General features: G+C 37.5%; 1 protein-coding gene across 3 annotated transcripts in view; it reads left to right on the top strand.

Annotated features, from left to right (window-relative positions):
- CP (ceruloplasmin) overlaps positions 1-16,830 on the top strand; it is an 84,999-nt gene that overhangs the window by 12,300 nt on the left and 55,869 nt on the right. For all 3 annotated transcript variants that reach the window (XR_005068771.1, XM_037061847.1, XM_037061848.1), the window contains exons 2-6: positions 4,701-4,948; positions 6,738-6,950; positions 7,721-7,894; positions 9,690-9,944; positions 11,031-11,202. Coding sequence is in view for 2 of the 3 variants with exons in the window: in XM_037061847.1 (XP_036917742.1) it covers positions 4,701-4,948; positions 6,738-6,950; positions 7,721-7,894; positions 9,690-9,944; positions 11,031-11,202 (1,062 nt within the window). In the remaining variant the exon portion in view is untranslated. The remainder of the gene's footprint in view (positions 1-4,700; positions 4,949-6,737; positions 6,951-7,720; positions 7,895-9,689; positions 9,945-11,030; positions 11,203-16,830) is intronic.

Here is a 16,830-nt window from a genome sequence, read left to right on the forward strand (position 1 = left end):
TACGCCATGGGGCCACACCTACCCAGACTCACTATGGCAGCCCAGAAAAGCTGGAAAGATATGGGAATGTTGGCAAATGTAGCTGATTGTGGGAGAAGTCAGAAATGGGGCTGGAGAGGAGGATTGGCCAGAGGATTTAAACTGAGATGCGGCAGCCAGTAACAGGAGAACCACTCGGCTTTGGCAGAGTGGAGACCTCCCTGCAGCCTTGGTGAAGAGAGGACCATGTGGCTGCTGGGAGCCTGAATCATGGACTTCTACTTCTTGTCCTGAGATACAGTACTCCAGATAAGGGCAGAGGGAGAAGGAAGGACTGTGTGCATCTGTGGGTATCCTAAAGGACTTCGATATTTTAATGAAGACATTAGGTCACTACTTTAGGTCTGTATAGCTTTAAATAAATATTTCCTTTCCTTTTCACAAATCTCTGGCATTGAGAGATGGCTTTCCTCTGGCAGCAGACAATGCAAACCTAATGAGGGGTCCTTTCAGAAATAGTATATTGTATCCCCTTTGACCTTGCCCTGTGTTCTGTTACACACACTGCATTTATTTCTTTTAAATCTTTATTTTATTGTTTCTATTACCATTTAGTACCCTTATACCCCTCTCCCCACAGCAATCACCATACTGTTGTCCTTGTCCATGAGTCCTTTTTCCTTTTTGCTCTATCCCTCCACCCACTAACATCCCCCCCGACTAGCTGTCATCCTGCTCTCCATCTATGAGTCTGTCTCTGTTTTACTTGTTAGTTTAGTTTCTTCCTTAGATTCCACATATGAAATCATATGGTTTTTGTCTTACTATGACTGGCTTATTTAATTTACCATAATATTCTCCAAGTCCATCCATACTGTTGCAAAGGGTACAATCTTCTTCTCCTTCTCCTCCTCCTCCTCCTTCTTCGTACAGCTGAGAAGTATTCCATTGTGTAAATGTCCCATAGTTGCTTTATCCACTCATCTGTTGATGGACACTTGGGCTTCTTCCATATCTTGGCAATTGTCAATAACACTGCAATGAACATAGGGTTGCTTATGTTATTTCAAATTAGTATTTTGGTTTTCTTTGGATACATTCCCAGAAGTGAGATTGCTGGGTTAAAAAGCAGATCTATTTTCAATTTTCTGAGGTATCTCCATAGTACTTTCCAAAGTTAGATACACCAGTCTGCATTCCCAGAAGCAGGGCAAAAGCATTCTCCTTTCTCCACATCCTAGCCAGTACTTGTTGTTTGTTGATTTATTGATGATAGCCATTCTGACAGTTGGGAGATAGTATCTCCTTGTGGTTTTAACTTGCATTTCTCTGATGATTAATGATATTGATCATATGTCTATCGGCCATTTGTACATCCTCTTTGGCGAAGTGTCTCCCAGGTCCTTTGCTCAATTTTTAATTGTGTTGTTTGTTTTGGTATTGAGTTTTATAAGTACTTTATAAATTTTGGATATTAATCCCTTATCATATGTGTCAGTGAATGTATTCTCCCATTCTGTGAGTTGTCTTTTTATTTTGTTGACAATTTCCTTTGCTGTGTGTACCACTGTATTTAAATAAAGCTTTTTTAAAGAATGAGAGTTATTCAACTCTGGCTGGGGAGCTCAGTTGGTTAGTGGAATATGCCAAGGTTGTGGGTTCTATCTCTGGTCAGGGCACATACCAGTGACAATGAAATCATAAATAAGTGGAACAACAAATCAATGTTTCTCTCCCTGTCTTGCTCTCTCTCTTCCCTCTCGCTCTCTAAAATCAATCAATAAAAAAAGGATTTAAGAGTTATTCAACTTTGGCCTTATGTGAGATATGCAACAGGACATGGTAAAATACAGATTAAAGTATATATCTAATATATATTACTACATATAATTATATATAGTTATATGTAATAATACACATGTTACTAGGCTATTGTATTACTAGGTTATTATATATAGTAACCTAGGTTACTAGGTTACTATATATAGTAGCATATATATTATAGTAGTATAGTATAATATTACTATATATAGCAATATATTGCTATNTATTCAACTTTGGCCTTATGTGAGATATGCAACAGGACATGGTAAAATACAGATTAAAGTATATATCTAATATATATTACTACATATAATTATATATAGTTATATGTAATAATACACATGTTACTAGGCTATTGTATTACTAGGTTATTATATATAGTAACATATATATTATAGTAGTATAGTATAATATTACTATATATAGCAATATATTGCTATATATGAGTCATATATATATATATATATATATATATATATATATACATATATAATATTGGGACCAGTCTTGTAGCACCAGGAGTTTGTACAGACATGGGAAAATTTACCCTGGGGTTTAGACGCACCCTGTGAGATCAAGTGGCCCAGGTTCTTCCGCTGGGACTGAGGGCTGCCCTTCACTCTGCAGGCTCTGCTGCCCCAGCTGAGTGCCCGACTGGAATGGGACTCTTGATTAGTTCCTGTCAGCAGTATGGACTGGATGAATCTGTCTGCATCTCAGTGGTCTTCAGCGCCTCAGAATTTTGCTGCTTATTAAACCATCTGTTTATTAAGAACATTCCCGTTGCTAGTCATGCTGTAATTGGGAGGCAGGGGGGATTCGCATCCTTGTCCTGCTGTTTTTCCATGCATTTTGATGTCCTTGAAGACTCTAAGCCTGCCTGAACATTTTTTTCTGTTTTGTTCTAACAAAATGGAAACTGCAACAAACAATTAGGAAATGAAAACAAATGGAAATCACGGCATAAACATGAATTTGCCACTCCATATTGAATCCAAAGACGTTACTTTATTTTTTAACATCTTGCTTGGCCCTCTTCCCACCAGCATGGGGAAGGGGACTCCATCTCATTTGTTTTTAAGTGAACAATTTGAGACTCTTCCGGTTTCCACAAGTCAGGAAAATGAGGGTGCTTGGTGTACGACAACAGCTGTGATACGCTCATTGGCATAGCCCCCTGCTCAACCCAGAGCACGATGTCTCTGCTATTCTCAGCGCCCGCTCCTGCTGCCCAAACTCAGCCACCACGACCACTGCCAAGCATGCATGCTCCTTGGCTCCAGCACTCGGGTTTAATCTGATGCTCCCATGGGACCACACCAGCAGAGGCTTGGCCACTGCCAAGTCTGGTCTGGAAATAGACCCTGACACCTTTCTGTCTCACTACCTCTGGGAATCCCACCAACTCTAGGACTGGGCAGCTGGGGGCCATTTCCTTCACCTCAGAGCCTCCCCAACTCAGGCTATTAAATGAGTCCAGAGAAGCATCAGAACACATGGGGTGGGGATATTCTTACTGAATGCAGATGTCTGAACCCTGCGTCAGACGCACAGAATCAGAATCAATGGGTGTGGGGCTCAGGGACTCGCATTTGGTCAAGGTCCTCAGTAGATACCTATACACATTAAAGCTTAAGAAAATTTTGGCTAGAGCCCTAGATTTTTTTAAAAATGAAGTCTTTAAACTCTGCAGCAATGAAACTCCAGAGCTCCCAGACACGACCTACTCTTGTCCTGAAAAAGAAAAGGAAAATATCTCACACTCTTTCCTATGAGCTTACAGCTGAGGAAACAGGATGATGTTTATTCCTCAGTCAGGTTATTTGGGGCCCAAAGGGGTTGAGTGGGAAATAAGAAGGCATCAAAAGTCCCTGAGACAAAAGTGTGTGTGTCCTGACACACACACACACACACACACACACACACACACACACGCCCCAAACACACACCCCAAATCATCAGCCTGAGCGTTAGCAGTCTTTATTCTTCTGGAGGAGATGTTGATTGCTCATTTGTAAAAGAGGGGCTTGCCAAAGCCCAGGTTTAAAATGGGTCCTCCTAAACCACTAACTCACAGCACCCACAGATCCCACCAAGCCGTCCAAGCTTCTGTTAAGGACAATAACTTCAGAATCAATTCTGAAGTTTGAATACCAAATTCACTTTCTTGCTCTTCCTTTCTTTTTTCCCCCCTGGCTCCTGTTGATTTTGCTGATATTTTTAAGGAAAGTTTTAAGCAACTGTTAATCAACCACTAATCAGAATATAAACATTCAATGTTCAAGTATTCTTGGTAGCAAGGGATTAAAAAAATGCAAGGATAGTTTGAATCCAAAGGTAATTTTAAAACCCCCACATGTCACACACATCAATTCCGACCTTGATTTAGTGCTACTAAAAGAAATAAAAAGAATAGAATTAATTTAACATCATTAATTTTATACACTAACATCATTAATACATACACTACTTTATAGTACATACACACACACACAAATATACAAATTGATTGCTTATAAACTCAAACTTTCCCAGTAGCTGAAAGAGGTTTATCGTAAGTGAGAAATGTCTTAACTGCTTTATCTTAATATTTTACTTTAATTTTATATTCTATTCCATAACTCCTCGGTGTTTTAATATAAAAATCTTGTAAGACATACTCTGGTAGGGTGCATCATATGTCTACGGCACCTTTACAGATGGTTCTCTGCTGCGTATGGGATGTGGGACACTTCACAGAGTTAAAACACCGGGACTAAGTGCCAGATTTTTTGGAGGCACTCCTACAACAATAGACAAACATTTAATGTGATACGGTCATTAATTTCTTTTCATTATAATGTTACCCCCAGAAATGATGGCTTCTGGTGGAGTGACTGTCTTCTTTTCCTTTGCAGGGAAGATTCCAATGTATATCTGCAAAGTGGCCCAGATAGGATTGGGCGAATATACAAGAAGGCTGTTTATCTTCAATACACAGATGGAACCTTTAGTAAGACGGTAGAAAAACCTGCCTGGCTGGGGTTTTTAGGCCCTATTATCAAAGCAGAAACTGGAGATACCATTTATGTCCACTTAAAAAACTTTGCTTCTAGGCCGTACACTTTTCACTCACATGGCATAACTTACCTTAAGGAACATGAGGGTAAGTTCAACTCATTCTTTATGTGGAATTTCCTCTCACTTTTCAGTAGGAACACCTTTTAACTTCTAAGATTATGAACTCCACTTCTAGTCAGATCTGTAACAATGTTGTTTAGATCTAAACTATTTTATTAATCACTATTTTGGTTCATCATAATAATATTGTGTTTCTCTTGAGTGTGTTTGTCCGTGTGAAGTGCGAATGTGTTGGGATTTCTGGGTAGACACATATAGGAAAAGGCAGTGAGAACTTGAAGTTCTTCTCAGTGACCAACTTCTTTCCAGCCAAGTAGTCAGAACAAGAAATATAAGCAGTGTGCTTGAAGGCCTGGAAAAGGCAAAAATCCAAAAGGAAGAAATAGGACTCAAGGCGAAACAGGACTGAGTCTCATCATTCAAGACAGTAAATATACTTTGGCCATTGTCCTCTCCCATCCTAACTGTAGATAAATTGCTGCAGCTAAGGCAGCGTAGGTAGCCTCATACATCAGCCAAATGGCTAGGTGACCCAAGAGTCACATATGAGACACAATTAACCAAAGGGTTGTTTGAATGTAGGACTGTTATGTCATCCTTAATGCTCGATGATGATAATGATGATGAAAAAAGTTGGTGCTTGGTTATGGTTAAGAGCAAGGACTTCAAAATTTATAGACCAGAGTTTAAGTGCAATGTTGCCTTATATGGGCTGAATGACCTTAGGCAAGTTACTTAAATTCTCTGTGCTTCAGTTTCCTCAGGTATACACTAGAGACAAAGGTAGTGCATAGTAATATCTCAATAATTGTCAGCTCTGATCATAAGCAAAATGCCAATGCCATTTTACATTCCATTGAAATCATAAGGATCAAGTCTGAAAATTAAGATAAAATTAGATTTGATTAATTACTAGTCTTTTAAAAAACAGAGTTATAGTTTTAGAATGTGAATGTTTTAATCACACATTTTATATTCTTTTTATGAACTCAACAATTACATTCATAGCATAGAGGCATATGACTACCATCTTTTTCCTTTTTTTTCAATTTTATGGTGTATTAGTTCACTAGTCATCTTTAAGGTATAACACTTGTATTGTGTGTGTGTTACAAGAAAAAAAGAAACTTAACATTTTCTGTCAAGTTCCAGACCCTCTAGCTTCTCATTTCTCTATCACATCTTTTAGGGATACATATATGAATGTTTATGAGTAAATGATATGCTGTCTGGGATTTGCTTTAACATAATTGGATGGTGATGGAGGTGAGAGCGGGTGGGGGTATGGACAAAACAGGACTGGCCTTGAGTTGACCATTGTTAAACCTGGGTGGATAGGAACACGGCAGCCCGACATATTATTCTCCTAACTGGTGAATATGTCTGGGCATTTACAAAATTAAAAGTAAAACAATAAAAAATTCCATGGTTACTTCACAGGCAAAATTCTGATATTATATAAAAAGTTTCAAATGATAGGAGAGGATGGCCATTCTGTCCATGCTTCCATATCATGGCTGTAAGGCAAGAGTGGTTCTTCAAATTACAAACCGAAAGTCACTATGCTCCTGACATATCTATTACAGCTCCCTGAAGACTTAGTTGACATGAAAAATAATGAGAACATTTTCTGTCAAGTTCCAGACCCTCTAGCCTCTCATTTCTCTGTGTTCAAATAGGATATCACTGCATTCCCCAAGGGGACATATACTAGATGTTGAGTAAGTGTTTGTTGAACAAATTAGTAATTATCTATTCTTTCTTTTAAATTCAAACACATTCAATTTGCAATTTCATTGCACGTTGCTTCCTAGGGGCCATCTACCCTGATAACACCACAGATTTTCATAAAGCAGACGACAAAGTAAATCCAGGTGAGCAGTATAAATACGTGTTGTATGCTACTCAAGAACAAAGTCCTGCTGAGGAAGATGGCAATTGCGTGACCAGAATTTACCACTCTCATATTGATGCTCCAAGAGATATTGCCTCAGGACTCATTGGACCTTTAATATTCTGTAAAAAAGGTACATTGTCTCATTTATTGTTCAGTATATACAAGTATGACCGAAAGACAAGAGATAGAGAGAGCAATTTGTTTTTTAAATGTAAGTCAAGTCTTGTGTGTTATGATTTGGTAGGAAAGATAGAGAGGAAGTGAGTCTAGAAGAAAAGAAGGAAGGGAAGAGCAGGGCAGTGTAGGAGAAGAAGGGATGAATGGCAAGTTCGTACATATTGCTCAACTACAGGAAATACGCTCTCCTTGGCGAGAGGTTTGCTGTATCTAACTTCACAGTGGTGTTGAAAACCTGTATGACTTCACCAAATGTGATTTCCTTAGTGACACTCCATGGTGACAGGTCTGTGGTTATCTGTTTTGTATTGGTAAATACAATATCACATTATCAATTTCTAATATTATAAAAAAGACAATATCGATCAAAATCTTGAAATCTAATCCTTACTTGAACAATCATTAGTTACCTTCAAACACTTGTCTTGGCTTGTGGCTGAAGGCACCAGAAGATGTATATACAACTTTGAATTCCAACCTTCACATTTTCCAAAAAGCATTTAATATGTGGTTACCGAACATCCAAATATATTAGTGTCTGCCAAGCACATAACACTGAACATAAAATTTCCAAAATGTTTCCTATTCTGTAAAACAGGAGTGACTAGTCGAAATTTGTGGTTTATTAGAAAGATAAGTAATAAAGAGCTTTCAAATTATAAATTACAGGTTTAAATACATGGTAAAGATAAAGTTCTACTGAAATAACAATTTTCACCTTAGATTCTTTGGATAATGAAAAAGAAAAAAATATTGACCAAGAATTTGTAGTGATGTTTTCTGTGGTGGATGAAAACCTCAGCTGGTACCTAGATGACAACATTCAAACCTACTGCTCCGAACCAGAGAAAGTTGACACAGACAATGAAGACTTCCAGGAGAGTAACAGAATGCATTGTAAGATTGCCAAAGACATGTTATCTCTATCATAGTTTTCTTGACCCATTAATTCTGCTGGGTTTATTACATCATATGAATGAGTTGTTAGTCTGTGGCTCTGATAACAAAACATATTGGACATGCAACTTGATACTCAGCTAAACAGGTCAATTCAAAACTTTAAAGCAAGGTTCACCAAATTGTTCCCTAAAATAGGGATAAAAATAATCACTTATGGATTGATGCATATGTATGTTATCTTCCAAACTCATTCTAAAAATTATTTGATATCGCCTAAAATTATTAAACTAAATGCTTAAAATCATGCTATCATAAAACATCAAACTATTATATATTTAGGAAAATAGTTCTAAAAGGTATTCCTCTACACATATATTGTCCCTCCTCACTTTGCATCATTTCTTCTATATTTCAGTTCATTTTATTTCTTCTAGAAATGTTTTCTTTACTGCCTAGGCTCTTATTTTATTCTCAGAAACTGAATAATGAGCTCAGTAAAATTTTCTATCATTCAGAATTTGCATAAGTCAAATCTTTTAACACTAATTAGACCTATAAGTTTTAATTTCTGTTTGCTTTTTAGCTTTTTCAAAATAACCTTTACCAAAAACTGAGAATATAAGAATAATTGTACTACTAAAGCAAAAAACTAAACTTATTAAGAAAGTACAGATTTTTGTTTCTAACTTTTGCTTACTATGGCTAGAAGGTCCTCTTTCCTTTTGTTAACAAAACTAGATGTTAGAAAAAGACACTCAAAATTCTAGTCTGGATAGGTCTGGTTTGGTATCTTGTTTGTATTGGGTACTTTCACAGTGCCTCCCAGAACCAATTTCCACCTTATCTCCAGGACCACTCAGTTTTAACAGTGACCCTAAGTCTCTTTTTTACTCAAGTCATTCTGCTCCTAAACTTTAATGTGTTTGTGGCTCTGTTCACTGGTCCTCTGTATTTCTTCTTTCCTTCTCCATATGTCTTCTCTCCTTTTTTAAAGCTGTTAACAGAACATTCTTTATTTTTTTATTGTTTAAGTACAGGTGTCTCCATTTCCTCCACCACTCTTCCCCACCCCATCCACCTTCACTTCCCACCTACCTTTGGCTTTGTCCATGGGTCCCTTATACAAGTTCATTCATGACCTTTCCCATTTTTACCCCAATTATCTCCACTCTCCTCCCCTCTGGTTACTGTCGGTTTGTTCTTTAGTTCAATGTCTCTGGTTATATTTTGCTTCTTGTTTGTCTTGTTGATTAGGTTGCACTTAAGGTGAGATCATATGATATTCGTCTTCTAATTTTGCCTTCCAATCTTAAAAAAAAAACTTCCTTTTTTCTTATTACAAACTCGATTTATATTTACTACAGAAAATTGCAAAATTTTTGATAAGCAGAAAGAAATCATCCATATTACCATCATCAACATAATTAACGATCGGTTACTAAATAACCATCTGTCTTTTTTGTATTCACTACTTGTGTGTATGTTTTGTATATATGCACACATCTGCATTAACAAATACAGTTAGTGACAAAAAGAGCAAATATGCTTTATCTTCAGTGTCCTGCTCATCTGCTAGTACTGTGTTGACAAGAATCCAGAGGCTGAATTCAGATCCAAAATTAAAGAGTGCTGGGACTGATTAGTAATGACTGATGTGGGTATAAGAGAGGGGAGAATAGTAGTATATGTGCCAGGTGTTTTCTATCCCAAATTGATTTCTTTCTGCAGTGGTAACTATCACTATCCCAGGCAACAATGTCTATCAGTCACAATCTCTACTCTTGACTCACAGCTGTGAATGGATATACTTTTGGAAGTCTCCCGGGACTGTCCATGTGTGCAGAGGACAGAGTGAAATGGTATCTATTTGGTATGGGTAATGAAATTGATGTGCACGCAGCTTTCTTCCACGGCCAAACATTGACTAATAAGAACTACCGTGTGGATACAATCAATCTCTTTCCTGCTACCCTTTCTGAGGCTTTCATGGTGGCCCAGAACCCTGGAGAATGGATGCTTAGCTGTCAGAATCTAAACCATCTGAAAGGTAGGTCATCTTTACCTAAAATTAGCTGTCAGCTAAAAAAAAAAAGACTCATGCCTCAGTTACATTACTAATAGGGTAATCATTAGTAATCAGAAACTTAAAGCTAAATATATTGGGAATGATATGAATTTTGAACAGGTGACTTAATTTTATTCCTATGGTGACATGCATCACAATGTAATTTAGAAAGACTGAAACATAAAGTAATGAAATCTGAAAAATATATTAATTTTTGGAAAAGAACAATTGTCCCTAAAAGTATAGTACTGCCCTTAAAGTATACTACTGTATATAGTTTCTCAGTTTTGTAAAATTTACACAATATTGTAAACACTGTAATATTTGTGTATTGGGCTGAAAATTAGCCTGTTTTTTTAACTTGGTTCTATCAAATATAGCCAACTTTTTTTCATTTCTTTTTTCTTTGTATCTTTTTATTGTTGTCTAAGCCAACTTAGTTTTTATTTGAGTCAGCTATTCCTTGATTTAACTTGATAAATCCCTTTTTACCTCTTTCATATAATGTAATAAAACTTTCCGAGTTTTTGAAAAATATTTGTTTGTAATACTGGTCTCCTGAAGAAATTAAGGCTTAATCTGAATCTTTGGGTATGTTCTTTGACCTTCGAACATAATCTCACCTCTCACACATGACCTTGGCAGCAGAAGGCCTAGTACAGCAGACGCCCAACCATTTTGTGTGAGAGAACAATAATTACAGATGTTCATTCTGTTCCACCTCCTCTACCCCACACTACCTTTTAAAATATGGCAAAGCTTTTCTTCTTCACTTACTTGTTAATGTCTTTTTTTTTCTCATCAAAAGACCTCCCATGTAAAAGCCCAGAGAAACCGGTACCATATTTTCGAAAACACTACTCATTAATATCTTTTCTCAATGTTATATAGAGAATTTTTTTTAAAAACTGCTTGAATTTTGCATCAGTAGTAATTTATTTATAACCGTTTCCTATAATGTATAACACTGTTCCTGGCTATCTATTTCTTCAGTTTCCATCTGCCATTTACAAGGCAATAGGAGAAACACTGGCTCTATTAATACATCTATTCCTTTGTGGTTTTCAGCTGGTTTGCAGGCCTTTTTCCAGGTACAAGACTGTAAGAAGCCTTCATCGGAGAACACTACCCATAGGAAACACATTAGACACTACTACATTGCTGCTGAGGAAATCATCTGGAATTATGCACCCTCTGGCATAGACACCTTCACCAAAGAGAACTTAACATCACCTGGAAGGTAAATCAGAAAGCAGACTTTTTAAAAAAAATATGCCTCCCCCTAAAAAATCACAAAATGTCCATTCATATACTAAAATTTTAATTGGTACCCGAAATTGAGTACCTTGACAGCTCAATTTTTAAGTATATTTTATTGATTGTGCTATTACAGTTGTCCCATTCTTTTCTTCTCCCCTTTGTTCCCCTCTGCCTGCTACCCATATTCCCTCCAGCATCCCCTGCTTCACTCATGTCCATGGACTGTCCATATAAGTTTTTTGGCTTCTACATTGTCTAGACTATTCTTAACCTCCTCCTGTATATTTTGTGCCTACCATTTGTGTGTTTTATCCCCTGCACCTTTTCCCCCATTCTCCACACTCCCTCTCACCACTGATAACCCTCCAAATGATCTCCATTTCTGTGATTCTGTTCCTGTTCTGGTTGTTTAGTTTGTTTTTGTTTTATGTTTTTTAGGTTCAATTGCTGATAGTTATGAGTTTGTTAGTTATGAGTTTGATAGTTATGAGTTTGTTAAAATGCACAGTCATTTTACTGTGCATAGTTTTCTATCTTCCTTTTTTTTTAGATAAGTTCCTTTAACATTTCATGTAATATGTATGGGCTTGGTGATAATGAACTCCTTTAACTCGACCTTATCTGGGAAGCACGTTATCTGCCCTTACATTCTAAATGATAGGTTTACTGGATAGAGCAATCTTGGATGTAAGTCCTTGCCTTTCATGACTTCAAATACTTCTTTCCAGCCCCTTCTTGCCTGCAAGTTTTCATTTGAGAAATCAACTGACAGTATGATGGGAACTCTTTTGTAGGTAACTCTCTTCTCTTGTTGCTTTTAAGATTCTCTCCTTATCTTTAATCTTGGGTAATTTAATTATTATGTGTCTTGGCATGTTCTTTGGGTCCAACATTTTTGGGATTCTCTTAGCTTCCTGGACATGTATGTCTATTTCCTTTGCCAGATTGGGGAAATTTTCTTTCATTATTTGTTCAAATAAGTTTCAATTTCTTACTCTTCCTCTTCTCCTTCTGGCACCCCCATGATTCACTTACTGGAATGTTTAAAGTTGTCCCAGAGGTTCCTAAGCCTCTCCTCATTTTTTTTGAATTCTTGTTTCTTAATTCTGTTCCAGTTGGATGTTTATTTCTTCCTTTTATTCCAAATCATTGATTTGAGTCCCAGTTTCCTTCCCTTCCCTGTTGGTTCCCTGTATATTTTTCTTTATTTCTCTTTGTATAGCCTTCACTTCTTCCTTTTCTTTGTGACCAGACTCAATCATTTCTGTGGGCATACTCCCACTGTTTTGAACTCTGCATCTGATAGGTTGCCTATCTCCTTGTTGTTTTGTTGTTTTTCTGAAGTTTTGATCTGTTCTTTCATTTGGGCTACATATCTTTGCCTGGCACACCTTTTATGTTGTAAGGGGCAGAGCCTTAGGTATTTGCCAGGGCAAGGCAACCCACTTTGCTGCATTGCGGTGTTATATGTGGGCAAGTGGTCAGAGAAGGAATGATGCCAGCTGCTTGGCTCCCACCCCAGTTTCAAGAGACTAGCAATTTCTCCTGCCATCACAACCCCCACAGGTTTTTAAAGCCAGAGGTTCTGAGGCCTTATCTTGCCCACAGTGGAAACCTGGGTTGTGTGGTCTTGCTTTCCTGTTGTTCCTCCCAGTTTATCTGCATGCAAATGTGGGACTGCCTAGTCTGCCAGCTGCCACCTTGCTGAATGTCCTCTCTTCCCTGGCTGCTCATCTCCACCCCTCTTACCAGTCTAACACCTTGGTTGTCAGACTTCCATTCAGTTTGATTGTCTGGTTGTTTTTTGTTTTTAAATTGGTCATTTCCATCTTTGGTTGTACAAGGAGGCAAAGTGTATTTACCTATGCCTTCATCTTGGCCCCTGTGTCTGCTCAATATTTATTTAAGTGTTTGGGATGAGTCCAAGTTTGAGAACTCTGACCTTTGAGTCTTTTGAGTTCATGAAAAAAATGAGTTTAAAAGGTATCAAATGCTCAACAAAATCCTAAAAAACCACTGAATACCATTAGACAGATCAATTCATTTGTTTTCCTTTCTGAAAAAACAGGATTGTACAATCCAGTAGCATTAAATACATTTACAAGGTTGTGCAATCAACACTATTCTTTTCCAGAAATTTCTCCTTATTTGAAATAGAAACTCTCCACCCAGTAAACAATAACTCCCCAACCCCCAATATTGGGCTGGCCAAAGATCTGTATAGCTCTTTTTCTGTAAAATAAAAGGCACGTTTTTCATTTTCATCAATAACTATATTGATCTGAATATTTTGAGTATGTCAGCTATCTTCCAAGTGGTAAAACATTGACTGTTCTCAATTAATGTCCTGACCTGATTGCTATCAACTTTAACTAGTCTAGGCAACCATGAAGCATCACCTAGTGAGAAACTTCCTGCAGGAAACTTCACAAACCACTTTTGACCCATTTGATCAGACACAGCACCTTCACCATACACTGTATAAATCTTTTTTGTGTGTTTCAGTTGCATGTTTACCTTTCTTAAAATAATAAACCATAATATGCCGCAAATGTTGCATATCTTCTTCCATCTTCAATATCAAAATGGCTACACAAAAATTCACCAATTTAGATAAGTTTTTTGAATGAGTGCTGATATGACAGCTGTCACAATACAATGTAACAAAATAGTTTCAAATGAAGTTAGAGAAAACTAAGCACTACTAGAGCCATCTTACAGAAAAAAAAAACAAATGAATTTTTGCCAGCCCAATAGCTTCTGTTCTACTTTTTGCCTTTATGGATTTGCCTATCTTAGGCACCTCATACAAGTGAAATTATACAATATTTGTCCTTTTTCACCTCACTTATTTCACTTAGCATAATTTTTATAAGGCTCATCTATGTTTTAGCATATATCAGAACTTCATTCCTCTTTAAGCCTGAATAATATTCCATTGTATACGTATATACCATATCGTATTTATTCATCTATCTGTTGATGAACAGTTGGGTTGTTTGTTGTACCTTTTGGCTATTATGAATAATGTTGCTAGGAACATTATAATACAAGTATCTTTTTAGGTTCCTGCTTTCAGTTCTTTTGGTTATACACCTGAAAGTGAAGTTGCGAGTCATATGGAAGTACTTTATTTTTTTTTTATTTTTTGAAGAACTGGCATACTTTTTCCCACAACAGCTGCAACATTTTAAATTTCCACTAGCAATATACAAGGGTTTAAATTACTCTGCATTCTTGCCAACACTTGTTTTCTGTGTCTAGTTTTGTTGTAATTATCCTAATGGGTGTAAAGTGGTATCTCATGGTGGATTTGATTTCCATTTTTCTTATGACTAGTGATGTTGACCATCTTTTCATGTGCTTCTTGGCCATATGGAGAAATGTCTGTTCAAGTCATTTGTTCATTTGTTTAATTGGGTTGTTTTTTGTCATTGTCGAGTTATAGAAGTTCTTTAAATGTTTTGGATTGTTCCCTTTATCATGTAATGTCCTTCATTGTCTCTTACTGTAGCCTTGGTTTTAAGGTTTATTTTGTCAGATGTAAGTACTGCTACCTCAGTTTTTTTTCTTTCCATTTGCATGAAATACCTTTTTCCATCCTTTATTTTTAGTCTGTGTACATCTTTCATTCTGAAGTAGGTGGAGATAGCATACTGTTTCTTGCCATGTATAATGTGCACCTCTTGCCCAAAATTTTGAAGGAAAAATAAAGATGTGCATGATACATGGGTGTAATGATTACAAACCATGGGTATAATAATGGGCATAATAATCCCATGTATAATGTGAAGAAAGATGGGGCTGTGCATTGTACATGACAAAATATGATATGTATGCGTCTGGTCTTTTACCCATTCAGCTACCTATGTTTTTTGATTGGAGCACTTAGGCCATTTACATTTAAAGTGATTATTGATAGATATGTATCTATTGCCATTTTATTTTTAAACTATTTTCCTCTGTTTCTTTGTCTTTTTCTTCTTCTCCTTTCTCTTTTCTAAAAGCAATCCCTTTAACAGTTGCTACAATACTGTTTTGGTGGGAACAAACTCCTATAGCTTTTCCTTGTCTGGGAAGCTCTTTATTTCTCCTTCAATTTTAAATGATAGTCTTACTGAGTAAAGTAGCCTTAGTTATAGGTTCTTGCTTTTCATTACCTTGGATATTTCATGCCAATCCCCTTTGGCCTGAGATGTTTCTATTGAGAAATCAGGTTGACAGTGTAATGGGAGCTCCCTTGTAGTTAACTAATTGCTTATCTCCTGCCACTTTTAAGATTCTCTCATTGTTGTTAAGTTTTGCCATTTCAGTTATGACGTGAGTTGGTATGGGCCTCTTTGGGTCCGTCTTGTTTCGGACTCCCTGCACTTCCTGGATTTGTGCGCCTCTTCCTTTTGCTGGGTTAAGAAAGTTTTGGGTCATTATTTCTTCAAAGAGTTTCTCAATCCCTTGCTCACTCTCTTCTTTTTCCAGTAGACCCATGATGAAGATGTTGTTACACTTCATGTTGTTCCAAAGATTTCTGAAACTTGCTTCATTTTTTTAAGTTCTTTTTTCTTTTTGCTGCTCTGTTTGGTTGTTTTTTTTCCTATCTTGTCTTCCAAATCACTGTTCAATTCTGTGCTTTATGTAACCTACTGTTTATTTCTTCCAGTGTATTATTTATTTCAGATATTGCACTCTTCATTTCTTACTGGTCCTTTTTTATGATTTTTATGTCTCTTCATGCTTTTGAGCATCCTTACCATCATTACTTTGAACTCTATGTCTGATAAATTGCTCGCCTCCTTTCAGTTAGTTCTTTTTCTGAAGAATTCCTTTGTTCTTTCATTTAGGGCCTGTTTCTTTGTCTTCCCATTTTGGCTCTCTCTTTGTGTTTGTTTCTCTGTATTACATCAATATGCAAAGACTCTGGTGTGGTCCTATTCAGACGCTGCCTGTGACTGGCCCTGGGCAACCTGCTCAGAGCTGTCAGCAAGTCACAATATGTGACTCCCTCTGCTGGGCCCGGGTGTGTGCAGAAAGAGAAACAAGCTGTGAACCAAGACTAGCTTTTATCAGCACTGGACCTAGGGGAGGGTCAGCTTAAGTCTCAAAACTTCCAGTGATCCACCTTCATCTGCAGGCTGTTAGGCTTAATCAGTAAAAGTGCCTCCAACTGTCCTCCTCAGCAGACTGGCTTAAGCTTTACAAGGTAGGGACAGTGGGATTCCCGCAAGGAGGGGTTACTGCTTCCCTCCAGGCTGTTGCTGCTTGGAGTAGAGTGCTCTGCCCAAGAAAGATGGCTTCTGCAGTATGGGGAATGACTGAGCACAGGGATCCTGGCAGCTTATTCTTTAGCTCTCTCACCAAAGCCATCAATCCCAAATTTGCCTCATGTGGCTCTAGTCTGCTCTGCCCTCCCTCTGCAGGAGCCCAGGGTAAGTGGCTACAAATGAAATTTTGTGTGTTGGCCCTTGAGTAGGCTCTCTGCATCTCTAGTCATCTCTCCCTGAAGCACAGAAACCCCTCTGCTTTTCACAGCCACATGTTATTTGGGTTCCTTTCCCAATTCTGGCGCTCTGGGCTGGGGAGCCCAGCTTGGTGTTTAGACCCCACACTTCTC

The sequence above is a fragment of the Sturnira hondurensis genome, unplaced genomic scaffold (assembly GCF_014824575.4).
Source record: "Sturnira hondurensis isolate 20B ecotype Veracruz unplaced genomic scaffold, ASM1482457v3 Scaffold0013537, whole genome shotgun sequence".
Taxonomy (NCBI): domain Eukaryota; kingdom Metazoa; phylum Chordata; class Mammalia; order Chiroptera; family Phyllostomidae; genus Sturnira; species Sturnira hondurensis.